The 14,462-nt window shown below is 34.8% G+C and overlaps 1 protein-coding gene and 1 long non-coding RNA gene across 5 annotated transcripts; one reads left to right on the top strand and one right to left on the bottom strand.

The window, feature by feature from the left end:
- Window positions 1–422: 422 nt before the first annotated feature.
- On the bottom strand, window positions 423–2,298 carry LOC104761215 (uncharacterized). 4 transcript variants are annotated; one of them, XR_763109.3, is made up of 6 exons: window positions 1,778–2,298; window positions 1,600–1,692; window positions 1,345–1,496; window positions 981–1,230; window positions 749–849; window positions 423–645 (listed from the first exon to the last, which is right to left on the bottom strand). It is a non-coding gene; the product is annotated as an uncharacterized LOC104761215 (long non-coding RNA). The 4 variants fall into 4 exon arrangements; XR_015588239.1 differs by having other exon boundaries at window positions 423–635; window positions 1,321–1,496; window positions 1,778–2,268; XR_002036457.2 differs by having other exon boundaries at window positions 423–635; window positions 1,778–2,262.
- Window positions 2,299–9,351: 7,053 nt separating this feature from the next.
- Window positions 9,352–11,494, top strand: LOC109130486 (uncharacterized). The gene is made up of 7 exons (XM_019240073.2): window positions 9,352–9,446; window positions 9,938–10,007; window positions 10,101–10,339; window positions 10,509–10,619; window positions 10,769–10,811; window positions 10,924–11,188; window positions 11,271–11,494. Exons 3-6 carry the CDS (start codon window positions 10,157–10,159, stop codon window positions 11,172–11,174), a joined length of 588 nt encoding a protein of 195 aa, XP_019095618.2. The 5' UTR covers window positions 9,352–9,446; window positions 9,938–10,007; window positions 10,101–10,156; the 3' UTR covers window positions 11,175–11,188; window positions 11,271–11,494.
- The last annotated feature ends 2,968 nt before the right edge of the window (window positions 11,495–14,462 follow it).

Raw genomic sequence — 14,462 nt, forward strand, 5'->3', positions numbered from 1 at the left:
ATTAGAACTATTTCTTTTGATCAAAGACAACTTATGTATTTTACTCTTCTTACACAACTCATTATTTATAGTGTACTACAAAAGACATGGGTCACACACTTATTCACTTGGTAATGACAAGTGGTAAGTTATGTAATACTACACATGTTGACACATGTTTTCTGATCGATTAATCACAATTATATTTTATAATAAATTTTTAGTTTTTGGTGTTTTGTTGTATACGTTGCAATTTTGGTCCATGGAGCAATCTGATCAATTGACCTTATCCAAAAAGTTATAAAGTTTTATTCGATGCAATCAGTCACTTATATTCTACACTTCATTCGAAATGTTATAGTTGGTATGTTAACAATGTTGTATAGTGTGGTTAACTTTCCTCTATAATAACGTCACAGGTGATAAGTGTAAAGGTGAGAGAATCAAAAGCAACACATGCGATAAATTTCTAGCTCAAGTCCAATGTTATTATTGTCATAGAAGTCCCCTGTTTTATAAATCTCACTAACGCTCATTTTGAAAAACTAAAAACAAACATTGCGACAAACCAAAAGAGAAGAAAATGAAGATGCAGAGTGCTTGGAACGTTTTCAAGGGCTCAGGTGCTCATTGCCTCCATCTTTTGATGATTCCTTCTGCAAATTCCTACCAATATAAGATTTGGTTATCATCATAACAATCCCACAATCTACTTTCATCTTCTTATAATCATATGATCAAACCATTTGGATTAATAAGAGATATTTACAGTTAATTGTGCAAACATGTTTCCATAAAACTTGGCTTCTTTTTTGTTGAACTCTTTCATATCTCCTTCAACCTTCTCTATTCCGGCTTCACTTAGCTTCCCTGTCATGTGAAAATAAATTAGCAAATACAATGTTGACTTTAGTGTATGAGAAGACATTGCAAAAAACTATCCACCTACTCAAAGCTAAATTGGATATAGATAAGAGGGGTATAAGACGAAGAGACAGAACCTGTTGTTGGGATCGATTTCAAGGGCCTTCTTGACATCAAACTCAGCCAAGTCTAAATCAGCCAACTCCATGTACGCTTGCGCTCTCCTGTAAACCTCACATATCAACGGCAGTTCATATTATTATATACCTTCTCGTATCTCTTGGACGCCATGGCATATTTGCCTGCTTTAAACTTGGAGTTTCCTTCTTCCTTCTTAGAATCAGCTTCTATTTTTTCTTCAGTGTTCATGTCCCACGATTCCCTTGCCTACAAACCCAATAACAACCAAGTGTTGGACTCTTATACTTCCTTACTAGCTGAATTGTGAACAACATAAGCATCTAAAACTACACTAACATTGTCATAAGTCACAAGATCAACCTCAAAGTACACAGTTGAGATTGGCAGCACCACAAACAATTCCTGTTTTGACTCATTAGAACCAAAGGCATACTCAAGTTCTACTGTCACCAATGCCACTTCACCCTTTTTCATCTTCATTACAGCTCTATCAAGTCCATCGACCACTTGCTCTGTTTAGGCACCCAGCAAATAAGTTACAATGACTAAGTAAACCAGGGAATTCTAGCGCATCCAAGTGGACATTTTTAAGAAAGTTTGGAAGAGTGTAGTTACCTTCATCTGTTTTGAACTCAAACAGTTCATCATTCTCACCATGACCTTTCTTCAGGAATACTGTTTCATCTTGAAGTTTCCCAATCAATTTAACTACAAGAAAGAAACAAATAAAAACCTTTTAAGAAACCATTATGCCAGGTTAAAACATCAGTGTGATAAAATCTGAAATGCAAACCTTTCACAACTGGCCCATCGTTAGGACGCTCATATCATTCCCATTCCTTTAAGATTGTCTTCAAATCAACCCACCACCCGTTGGTGAAGGCGGCCAGGTTTCAGCTCTGCAAAAGAAACGTAAGGAGTTCCCATGGTCCTCGCAATGTTTTTTTGGTCAGATTTGGAATTAGAGAATTGCGTTAGTGATATGGTAAATTATATAGGGATGTCAGAATTTATACAATAAGAATATTGTAGTAGTGGGGAAATAGTTTAATAAGAGGGAATCGAAACGAAATCATACCGTTCAGAATCCACGCCGTTACAATTACGTTGGAATCGTTGAGAACTCTTACAAAGCTGAAGATGGAGAAGTGTAGCGATTGGAATAGCACTTAATGCATCAAAAGGTGAGATGAAAAAACACAATGAAAATGAAGATTAAAAGCTAGAGAAGAGAAGAGGGAATCGAGCCATCATGTGATACGACGGAGAAGTCTAGACTTCGTCAATGATTTTTTATTTACATTAATATTTGTTAAATTAATAATTTTTATAAATTAATAAATTTATTCGGTTCCAAATTAGGACTAGTGTAATTTTGGACATAATTCAATAATATAATAAACTAATATTTTTTTTTTAAAATCCTTTATAAATAATTTATAGAAAATCTTCTATAAATTAATACTTGTTAAATTAATAATGAAAAAATTACTTAAATATTATCCAAAAGTTGGTTTATTCCTCGTATGTAACAATTTTCTAAAAATTGCTTAAATATTTATTGCCTTGGGTGTAATTACAATTTATCTCTTGGGTTTAGTTTTTTTATTTTGGTCAAAAAAAAAATACACATCAGATATGATTTAACATGTCATTAAACCGTTTTTTTTCAGATCAACAGTTATTTTTTGGGAAATTGGGCTGTATAACACAAAAAATTCTATAATTTAAAGACTAACTATAGTAACCATATATCTGTTATATACTCCATATAATATGTATTAATGACACCTTCTACCCCTCCACCTAACCTCCATCGACCACTAACACCACCTCCGACCACCTCCAACTTCAGCCACCTCCTCTGCCGCCAACCTCCGGCCACCTACTCCGGCCGCTGACCTTCGGCCAACTCCTCCGCGACCTTCGGCCAACTCCTCCGCGACCTTCGGCCAACTCCTCCGTCGACCTTCGGCCAACTCCTCCGTCGACCTTCGGCCAACTCCTCCGCCGATCTCCGACCACCGACCTCCGCCGCCGACCTCCGCCGCCGACCTCCAGCCACCGACCTCTTCCGCCGACCTCCGGCCACCGACCTCTAGCCACCGTCCTCCGCCGTCGATTTCCGGCCACCAACCTCCGCCACCGACCTCCGCCGTCGACCTCCGGCCACTGACCTCCGTCCACCGACCTCCGTCGCAGACCTCCGGCCGCCGGCCACCGCTTCCGACCAACAGCCACCACTCCCTCTACCACAAAAAATCCTAAAATGGTAATTTTGCTCTATCCCTATCTTGATTCCCTAATTTTTTTGAATATAGTGTTATTTTCTTCTATATTTCCAGAGAAAAAAGATGATGATATGGAATGCTGGAATGGATGATGCGTCCGACATGGCAAGTCAGCCATTAAAGAAATAATAACTCAACCTTAATATAACCCAGCCATGAAATAAATTATAACTCAGTCACAACATGAATAATGTAACATTACAGTAATTAAAAAACAGAAAAATGGCTGCTAAATTCAGCCGTTGCGTCATCTGAATAAAAATGTAACTCAGCCGTATCGTTTCATAAGTCAGCCGTAACTGAATAACATTCTAGTAATTAATCTTTTGCTTCTAAGTCACCCGTCAAATGGCCGAGTTGTACGATAAGTCAGCCTTTCACGGATGAGTTATAGTTTTTAACTATAACTCAGCCATAACTACATCTCATAAGTCAGCCGTTTTTCATAACTCAGATAGCCGAAAATACGATAACTCAGCCGTGTCTTATTGATAACTCAACCAAAATTTTGACAACTCAACCATGAGATAATAACTCAGCCATAAAGATGACTGAGTTATGCTCTAACTCAGCCAAACTTTTGACAACTCAACCATCCGGTGAAAACTCAGTCGTAACGTGCGACTGAGTTATGCTCTAAGTCAGCCGTCCGATCTTACTCAAATGTTTTTTCCTTAAATCAGCCGCAACATACCTATAACTCAGCCGCCATTACCTCTATTACGCTTTATGGCTGAGTTATTTAATACACGTCAGCAATTTCTGCCGTGGCAATGACATTTTTGTAATAACGTTTTTTTTCCGGTAACATAAAACAAGGATATGCTGGGTATTTTGAAAATACCCGAAATATTCTAGTAATAAAATCTTTTTTTGTAGATTCTGGTGATATTACCTAAAATGTATATCATTTGAGTAAATGTCCTTTTAATAATTATATAAAATTGTCTAGATATATGTATATATATATACATTAATTTTTATTAGAGTTTATTTTTAATATTTTTACTTTATAAAAATATCTGAGTACTATCTTCAAAACATGATAATTGCTATTTTCATTTTAATTGGATTTATAAAAATATTAATTATAAGATTAAATTTTATTTTTAAACTTTTTTACCAAGTTAGGAAAATCTCTTTATAAATTAATAATTATTAATTTATCGAGAAATTAAAATCTCTATAAATTAATAGAATTTCATGGTCCCAACATTATTAATTTATATAGGTTTTACTGTACATATCAAAATATAAGGGTTTATGTACTCTCAAATTTTTGAAGCCCATTTGTATATCTGTATATGATTAATTAGAAACTGCTTAGTGGGTAAGTGTTTAAGAATAGACCTGTAAATTAAATAAGGAGCTGCTGACGTGGCAGCACCATGAGTGAGTAAATATAACTTTTTTTTTTGCTATGGAGTAAAGGTAACTTTATATATATGTAGATGAATATTTAAAATATTTTAATTGTGTTTGGTGATAAGGATAATAGAAAAGTTAACTAAAGTTGTTGTTTGGATATAAATTTAAATAATTAATGGTATCCAATGCTAATAGTTTCCAAAATAAATTTAATTTTCAAATAGACTCTACAGAAAAACTAGTTTATATATATATATATATATATATATATATATATATATATTAATTAAGGGTGTAAAACTTAGTCCTAAACAAAACCATATCTAATATTGAAGCTGCAAGATATACAATCGTTGATCTTGACTCCAAAAACCATATCTAATATTGAAGCTACATACATATACAAATATAACCATGTCACGTACTTATCTCCCGACAATCTCATGTGACAATCATCGGATCTTCCAAAACATTCTCACCCAAATGACCAAATCCATCTGTTGTATTTCGTCTTCTATACAAACTTGTACAAAGAGTTCATTAAACCATATAGTTGTGTCTTCTCAAGTTCCACAAAAAAAAATTGTTTATCAAACAAAGTCCCACAAGAACTCAAAGATAGATGACACAATATACCCTAACACAAACCCATTATGTCAACTGTCCAAAGACATTGTTAATGGTCGAGGCCCGAGGGGTAGCATTGATGTGTCTTTTGTCTATCGAAGAATCTCTTTCTAACATCAATATATACCCCTTACAATTGACAAGCTAAACACAGGCTAAAGCTGATGACTTTAGCTTGAATAAGCTTAAACCAAGGATTTAAAGAACTTAACTAAGGTTGTTTCTGAATCAAACACTCAACGAACTCAAAACACAACATAACCAAAATGAAACAGAACAAACCAGAGCACACCGAACAAATGCTTCCGTTAACGAGAAGCTACGTCGAGGCCGGGACTGTCTCCCAGAATCCACTAATCACAAATTTTACTACAAAGAGATCTCTCACCCACTAAGCCCCTTACAAGCTCACTCCTCAATCTCTCTTGTCTCTCTTTGTTTCCTCAAGAACACAAAACACAAGTTGACTCTTTATTTTTGTTCTCTTTTCTTAACCTACTACTCTCTCTCATACATACACTTTCTTTAAATAGATGCTTGCTCAGTAACCCTAGTTCCCTTCTAGCAGCTTCTACCAAGTTACCTTCTTCTTGGCGTTATAGTAGTGGCATGGGTTTCCTTTGCAGGAAGCAAATAAGACGAATTTCCCTTTTGGTTTTGCTTTTACAGGTTCAACGGCAAAAACTGGTAGCTGCATTTTGTGGTCCTGAACATGAGTCATCACCTGAACTGGCACTACTTTTCCTTCACGCTTCTTTGAATTTTGTCTTGTTCTTTGTTCACTAATGCCTAACAGCAACAAATCTTGGTTTGTGCCACAACTTTGAAATGAAAATTGATAGAAGTTTACGTAAAATATCCATTCAAAAATAGGTCCAACCATTCCAAGCCATCCAACAGGTATCGTCGTATATAACTTACACAGGTGCTTCACACGATAATCTTACGAGAAAGTTCAAATGAGTAATTGCTAGTAATGTGTTGACATCTTTCCTTGTCCTATATTTAGAACCGTCCTATATGGCGACTTAAGAAAGGCAAAATTGTAGTTTTCGTGGATAATCACGGTACATTTCGCCATGCATATTTGACGAATACTTTGCTTTCAATATAATTGCTAGGTTTTCTACAAAATCTCTGACTGAAGGAGAGAGAATGAAAGTAGTAGGCAAAGATTCGGATTTCTCCATGGCATCACTCAAACCATATATCAATTGTGGTTTCCGGAAACCGGCATATTTGCCGATGGGCGAAGCAGGGCAATTTGGGGTAACCACGACCCATCAAAAATTGCCCACCACCGATCGGTATCCTCCTCGAACACCTTAACCATCTTTGATGACTGGGCCAAGTCGTTGTATTATTTTAATACATCACTTCTGTGTCGAAGAAAAACTAGTAGAAAGAACACTTTACTAGATCTCGTCTTATCCTACATTCATGTTCTTGCTTGGATACGTCTAATGAACAGACAAACCATCTAATCCTTAGGTCACTGCCATCGACCAGATACGTTTCACGGTTTCTCAAAATTTTGATCCGAATCGTCTTTTCGCTATTAGGTCTTCTTTTCGGCAAATCATGCCCAACAATAATTATGTTTGATCTGCTTTCACAATCTTAACAAAATAATTATGTTGATAATTTGATAATGAATGGGTAGATTTTGCGTTAGTTTTCTTTTGGGGCCGTAGGGATATTGGATCCAGCCCAATATATGATAGAATTAATACTATAACGTGGCAGTTTCAATGCACACGTGTCGAAATTAGGTAACATAGTTTTTTTTTTTTGTTTTGGCTGAAAAATGGTTTAAAAAAAAATTCTTTTCTCCTCAAATTTTCCACTGTTTTTTCAATGGGATGGGTTTTGAACCCGTAAATTATCTTTAAACTCAGATTCAAAGATAAATTATTAGTATAAAACTTTGTTTTAATATATATTGATCAATAATTAATAATATATTAGATCAAAGTTTTATACTAGCAATTTTATCTTAGATGATGAAGCTTATTTTAAAATTTAAAAAAAATAAGCTTGTTTAAATTTTTTTTGGACACAATTTGATTAACATCAAATTATTTTTTCTCGGTCTGCTTGTAGATCTATTTGGTAGATCTGTTTGTAATTACAAGTTTTGGTTACAATATTAAATCATTGTAATGGGGTGAGATGGTTAACATATTAAGTCATTGTAGTGAGGTGAGATGATTAACATATTACCTCATTGTAGTGGAGGTGAGGTTGTCTAGTTTGCAAGACTAATCATCCTTAAAATAGAACAGACTTAATTTACAAACAGATGAATTTGCAGCCATGATGACCACCTTTGCCTTACTACTATTGACATTTTCTAGATAGTAATTTCCACAATCTTTTATATTATTCATTCTACTTCTGCAAAATAAATTTGTTTTGAACAAATTTAAATGGTATGAGAGATTCTTATTCTATCCAACTTAATTCATAGTACAATTTCAACTATGTGCAGCTCTTATACTGGTAAAAATGACTCAAGTCAATTTACCATTCCAAGTTGATCAAATTGTTGAAGTGAAATCCTTTATCGAGGAATACCGCGGGGCTTGGTTTCGCTGTAAGGTAATGGGGCTATCAAAAGTTAAATGTAACTCTAGTTTAGCATAAGGGCAGGTTCAAGAATTATTTGAAGTTCACATTGTGAACTAACAAGATTTTCACTAGTCTACTTCTTACTTCAGGTGTCGGCTTAAACATATATTACAGGTTTTGAGCAACAAAAAAAAAGACTTTTAATCTATTAAAAAACTTATTGATTTTTTTGGGTCTCTTTGGTTTATATAATTTTTTTTGTGCCCCTTTAACTTTTACAATTTTTGTTTTGTGCTCCTTTAACTTACAATTTTTTTTTGTGCTCTTTTTCTTATACGTATATACCTCTTTAATCTATATACCCGGGGCGGTCGCACAGCCTGCTCCCTTTGTTAAGCCGGCTTACTTCTTCATAAAAATCCTCATCTTTATTTTGCTACTTTTGATTCTATATGGATGTCTTAAAAAGATCTATTTAACATCTTTAGGATATGTTTTTTTTTATTGTGATGTGAACATGCATCAATTTGAGTCATGTCAACATTGCTATCCAACAAAATCTAAATCCAAACCAAATCTTCTAAGATGTGCTAGATCATGTTTGGATAAATCCAAACATGATCTTTAGCCGAGAATCCTTACCAGGAATAACGTGGTATATACATCTTATGTCTATAACCAATGGTTTATCTTTCTATATCTTGAAGACTAATTATAAGAACTACATCCTAGTCACTGTTAATGCAATGTTTGTTGATTCCACATAGTTCTTATGAAAGTCTTTTTTCATCTTCTACTACATCCAATTTCTAGTGGCATTTGTATCCACTTGTATTTGAATTGTTTTTTCCTTCAGCTAGTTTATCTTTGTTTTTTTCTTTTTCTTCTAGCTACCTTTGTGGTTTTCTCTTTGTCTTTTGTTGACATCATGTTCCTTCCAAAACATTTAAATTCAAAAGAACCAATCTTTTCACCTTTTTGGGGTAGTCTTACACGCCACTGGGCTGTCGTATTGTCACAATTAAAACGTAGGGGTGTTATTAGATTCTAATTTATAAAGAATTTTGAAGATTTTAATAAATCATCAAAAATGAATAAGTGAAAGATTTTTAAGGATTGCTTGCGAGTATTCTATAGTTTTGTTGATTAGTTTTCTTAAATCTTGTAAAATGTTCCAAACAATCTTTGTATTTTTGTGATATTTTCCTTGAATTTATTTTGTGAATAAAATTTATAAAATCATGAACTAATAACATAATAATTGAATTTATCAACAATCTTAAATTATTTTGTTTTAATTGAATAACGACTTTATAAAAGTCTGAATCAAATAAACCAAATTTGTTAAAATTTTAAATAACCTTTTACAAATCACAAATTAATATCACTGAACTTTAGCAGAGTTTAACAAAATCTTGATCATTTAAGTCTTTGAAACTCTATTCAAATCTCAAACCAATAATCCCGGCTTAGTGATATTATTAGCAACCCAGAGGTCTTTTATGTTTTAGGAGAACTTAGGTGTCTTTTGGGGTTTTGGATAGAAAGATGTTTTGGCATGCCATGTCCATCTACCTAGAAGAACAGTCTTGATGAACATTTGATGTAAATACAACTATCATATTTGCTTCTTTGAAATCGCTTGATAAAACATAACCAAATATTTTTTCCATGTTTTGGCATGCCATGCCCATGTGGTAAACTAGATTGTTGGATCCTCGATGGTAGTTCTGTAAATTAAATTGTTTTAGCTATTATTCATCTTTTGATGTTAGCCATTGCATCAATTACAAAATTACATCTCTTGTGAGCTTTAACATAGCTCTTTAGACATGGTTCTTCTAGTTGCAATTCAGATCCTGAACTCTTTATCTAAATCTGTATCAGCACCTACATCTGTATTTCCAGTGTCTAGTCATCTCTGTTTTGTTTTCCAGATCTTTGTAGCTTTTATTCTCTTGAATGCATACACTCACAAGTTTATATTAACGTTTGAGATGCTTTTTCTGTTATTACTAATGTAATATTTCAACATCTTTCTTTATAAAAAAAAAAAAAAAAAATTCAACATCTTTTGTTTTTTAATGGTCTAATAGATAACGGATATAACCAATGAAAGTGGAGAACTTAGATATAAGCTAAAGTATCTTGACTATCCAGACGAAGGTGAGTTTAAATCCTCCATTGTATATTTTTAATTAACTCTTATCAATATTTATTTAGCTTAACAATTTCTTGTACATTATATATATGTTTCAGCGATAGATAATGCGCTAGTGTTTGAAACGCCTGAAGGTGGGACGGAAAGTCAACTAATGGTTCGTCCCACGTATCCACCACATTATCATGAAAGTGAATACCTTAATCTCAAGGGTGAGACAGAACCTCTTGTCGTCGTTCATGATACTTGGAAAGTTGGAGATTTAGTTGATTGGTATAGAGATAAATGTTACTGGTCTGGCGAAATTGTGGGTATCCAGGGTAAGCAATTATGTCAGGTATGTATGAAACAGCTTGCTACTGTTCTTCAATCTACGCTTTTACTATTTCTCTCTAGGGTTTTTTAATTTTATTTTGTGTAAAAGAATTCTAAAATATATAAAGAAAGGAGTGTGATGTAACGTACAAAGACTATATGAAACTGCGAATAATTTTTTTTTTTTGCAGATTGAGTTGCTTCCTAAACCAGAGGGTGAAGGAAAGATTTATCGAGGCAAGAGTTTGCGTCCACGGTTGGATTGGTCTGTTGAAGATGGTTGGAAAGTGCCTAGTACTGTGGTTAGTTTTCATTTCTTATATGTGATCTTGTATTTGTTTTCGAGATTTATCTATGGAGCAACACCTCACTTCATGTTCTTGAATATGAATAATTTTAAAAGTACTGTTTCTGACTTTGGTATCCTCATTATAACATGTTAATTTTGTAGGATGGGGTAAAGTGTGCTAAGTTTGTGAAACCTAAGAATCAAGGTTAGATTTTCTATCTAAACGAACGATTTGTCTCGAATGGTTACTTGTTTACTGAATTTATTTGGTTTTCTTGAACATATGGAAGCATTTGTTTGACTTGTTTTTATATTAGATGAAGAAATGGAAGATGTTCCCGAAACCGGAGAAGAGCAAACAAAGGAAGACACACAGCAAGTGCAAGGCGTTGAAGGTCTTAGACTAAACATCATGGAATCAGATTCCATTGAAGCTGCTGTTTTGAACATAGAAGAGCTTATTGCTCGACTTGGGTGGCTAAAAGCCAAACTGGATCCTGATCTTCGAGAAGGTGCAAAATCTTATTGGAAGTATGAAGATCACCGCCCATCTTCCTCGGGAAAGTGAATTCACAATCGTCGGTATGTATTATTTAATCCGAGTTTGTTATATATGAACACTTGCGAAGTATGTTGTAATCTCACCTTTGTTTTATTTATTCAGAAGAAACTGAAGTTGTTTATGAAGAATGGAGTAAAATGGGAGAAGAGACGTACGTGAGTAAGAGAAAGCCAAGTATATGAGTAGGTTGTTTCTATCTTTTCCAAAAACCTAGAATGTTTAAAAACTAGTTTCAAGTTTTGTACATATGTTTTAGATTTTGTTGGAATCGAATGTGTGCTTGGTAGACATTTGTAGCTGCTTGAGGCAATATGTCTTTTTAGAGTGAATTCTTCTTTTCCATAGATAATCTCAGCAACCTGCTTGGTTCTCTCTTTAATGGTAGTTGCGCCTAACCTAGATAGTTTATTGGTTCTCCAACCCATTCTATATTTGTCTCTATATATAGAGACAAATATAGAAATCTCTATTTTAAATGCAAATTTGCTCCAACCCATTTCTATTATTATCTCTAAAATAGAGATTGCTATATTTTCCTCTATTTATAGAGAAAAAAAATAGAGTTTTGCAAACTCTATTTTAGATGTGAGAATAAAGTTGGGTTGAGTTAAAACTTACCTCTATTATAGAGTTTTTCTGTTATAGAGAAAAAATAGGAAAAACCATTATAGATAGTCTAAGGCCCTATTCGTTTTTAAGTCGTTGGATTAGTGACAGGGACAAAAAAATAAACTAAAATAGAATGTAAAAGTCGCTGTTGTAGTGAATAAGAATCGTTGAGAGTTGATGTATTGCTGAAATAAGTTGTGGCAGCAGTCCTTAGAAATTTGGGCGACTCTTCTCTCTTCCCAACTGATAGACTCTTGGATGAGGATCTCAAACAAGTAAAAAGAAAGTTTTTAATTAAAATGTTTGATGGTTTGCAAAAGAAAAATACATGGAGATTATATAGAAGAGGAGGACGAAATGAGAAGAGGGGAGAGAGGAGAGATATGCAAGAGCATGCACAAGGTCAAACTCATGAAAGAATATGCACAAGTCTCACACTTATGCAAGCTCATGCAAAAATGTCTAGGAAATTACAAAAGCATTAAATGTAAAGTTTGAACAAGAGAGAAAGAAAATCGGCCAAGGCAAAGAGATGGGCCTTGGACCACGAAATGAGGTGACAAAGGGGCCTAGAAAGAGTCACTTAAGCCTCATTAAAAACCTTGTCAAGAAAACCCAATGGGACAAAACTTGACAAGGGGAAAAGAGTGCATAAGCAACATTTAACCCTTCATCGAACACCCTGAGCTATGAGGATTGTTCAAATGGTTTGAACCACGTCTTCTTGCTTCTTGTCCAGCTTTTTGATTAGTCCATTGATAACTTGGTTGAACCTCCTAGATTTTGATCTTGTAAGAGGACCCGCCGGAACGATCTCCAATGCTTCCGCTGGTACAAGCTGCTCCTCCAATGCTTCATATGGTTTAAGCTGCTCCTCATGTATATGTTCTTTGGTTGAGCTGTCCATGGTCTCATCACCAACAACACTTTTTCATACTCAACAGAAACATACGCATTGTTGTCTTTCCTTTGCCGTTGTCATTTTGATTTGTAATTGCTGTCGTCAATGTCGTTTTAGTTGGTTGCAATCGCTTGATGAGTGACTTTAAAAAGAACAGGGCCTAAGTTCAGGGTCAAGCTTTCTCATAAGATGTTAAGAGCTTATCAACTATCGTTTTCCGGTTTAAACCTCTACTTGACTACTTGGGAGGCCATTTTTCGGCCAAAAAAATTAAGATTGGGCCTTTATCCATGTCCTATAATTGAGTTGGGGTTAAAATTTGGCTTTCTCATAAGATGTTAAGATCTTATCAACTATTGTTGTCCGGTTTGAACTTCTACTTGAATACTTGGGAGGCCATTTTTCGGCCAAAAAAATTAAGATTGGGTCTTTCTCCATGTCCTATAATTGAGTTGGGGTTCAGATGGACGGTTCACTCTATCGTCCTCAACTGTAACAAGGTATTATGCTCGGATGGTTAACTTTCAGCCAACATAATAAAACTAAGTAAGAGAGATTAGAAAACTTCGTCAAAATCAGTCCAGCTGGTTCTCCCTTGGAACAGCTTGTTTTCGCATGAACAAGAATAAGTTGTTGAAAAAGTTGCCATAAGAGAAAAACGTCACTCACCTCGCGTTGATACCAAAAATATCAAACACGGTTGCAACCACCTCTACAAACTCCTCTCCAAGATTATTACACATCAATTAATTGTTTTTACCAAAAATCCAACTGTTTTTGTCAAAAGGAGATTGTAACACCCTAGTTTCAGGATATACGGTGGTGCATGCGAGAAAGTTTAAAAGAGTTGATTTAGCCACATATATCACTAGATTGCACTAATCTTTTGGGTCAACTATCTTGAGAGAACTCCATAGTTAAGCGTTCTTCAGCTAGAGGAATATAAGGATGAGTGATCTATGTGGAAGTAATTGTTGAAACCGTTCGAGTGAGGACAAAACACGGAAAAGATCACGTGGTGATTTGTAAAGTTGGTAAAACATGTATTTAAAGTCTGCCAAACGTAACGTACGTCGGATAGGAATAAACTCAAGGAACTAAAGAGGACGTGGGGCCCACTAAGATGTCACATTTGTGGCATTACATTTGTCATCATAACCGAACCTAAACGAGTGTACAGTCAAGACGAACACTGTCGCGGTGACAACCTTGGTATGCAACAAATATGTTGTAATCTGTTAGTGGGGTGAATTGTAACAACTCGATTTTAAGATATATGGTGGTGCATGCAGAAAGGTTTAAAAGAATTGATTTGACAACTTATGTTACTAAAGTGAACTTATATTTTCGGTCAACCATCCTAAGACAATTTCACAGTTAGGCGTGTTTATGCTAGAACAATTTTAGGAAAGGTGACTTTTAGGGAAGTGATTGTCGGAATCGTATGAGTGAGGAGAAAACATGGGGAAAGATCACGTGGTGATTTTTAAGATCTGTAAAACAACTCTTTAAAATCTTTCGTACGTAACATACGAAACATGGGATGAGGATTTGCTTACGGTCCTAGAGATGACGTGGGGCCACTAAGAGATAGCGCTCATGGTGTTATTGAGAATACTTCTAAAAAAGCTCAATATCACCACAAAGACTACATAACATCTCGCTTCACCACAAAGTTCGATGTCCCAAAGGCATTTGACAACACTCAATGGTCATTTACTCGAGAGCTTATCACTCTGCTCCACAACTAAGTGAAATAAGCTACAAGCTTATTACAAAAGTAT

This window comes from Camelina sativa, chromosome 18 (genome assembly GCF_030686135.1).
Source record: "Camelina sativa cultivar CO46 ecotype springtype chromosome 18, ASM3068613v1".
Taxonomy (NCBI): Eukaryota; Viridiplantae; Streptophyta; class Magnoliopsida; order Brassicales; family Brassicaceae; genus Camelina; species Camelina sativa.

Excerpts from the sequence above, each read along its gene's own strand:
- LOC109130486 (XM_019240073.2), top strand. The coding sequence starts at position 10,157 with ATGGTTCGTCCCACGTATCCACCACATTATCATGAAAGTGAATACCTT. Across the intron at positions 10,620-10,768 it reads GGAAAGTGCCTAGTACTGTG|GATGGGGTAAAGTGTGCTAA; the intron begins GTTAGTTTTCAT and ends TTAATTTTGTAG. Across the intron at positions 10,812-10,923 it reads TGTGAAACCTAAGAATCAAG|ATGAAGAAATGGAAGATGTT; the intron begins GTTAGATTTTCT and ends TTTTTATATTAG.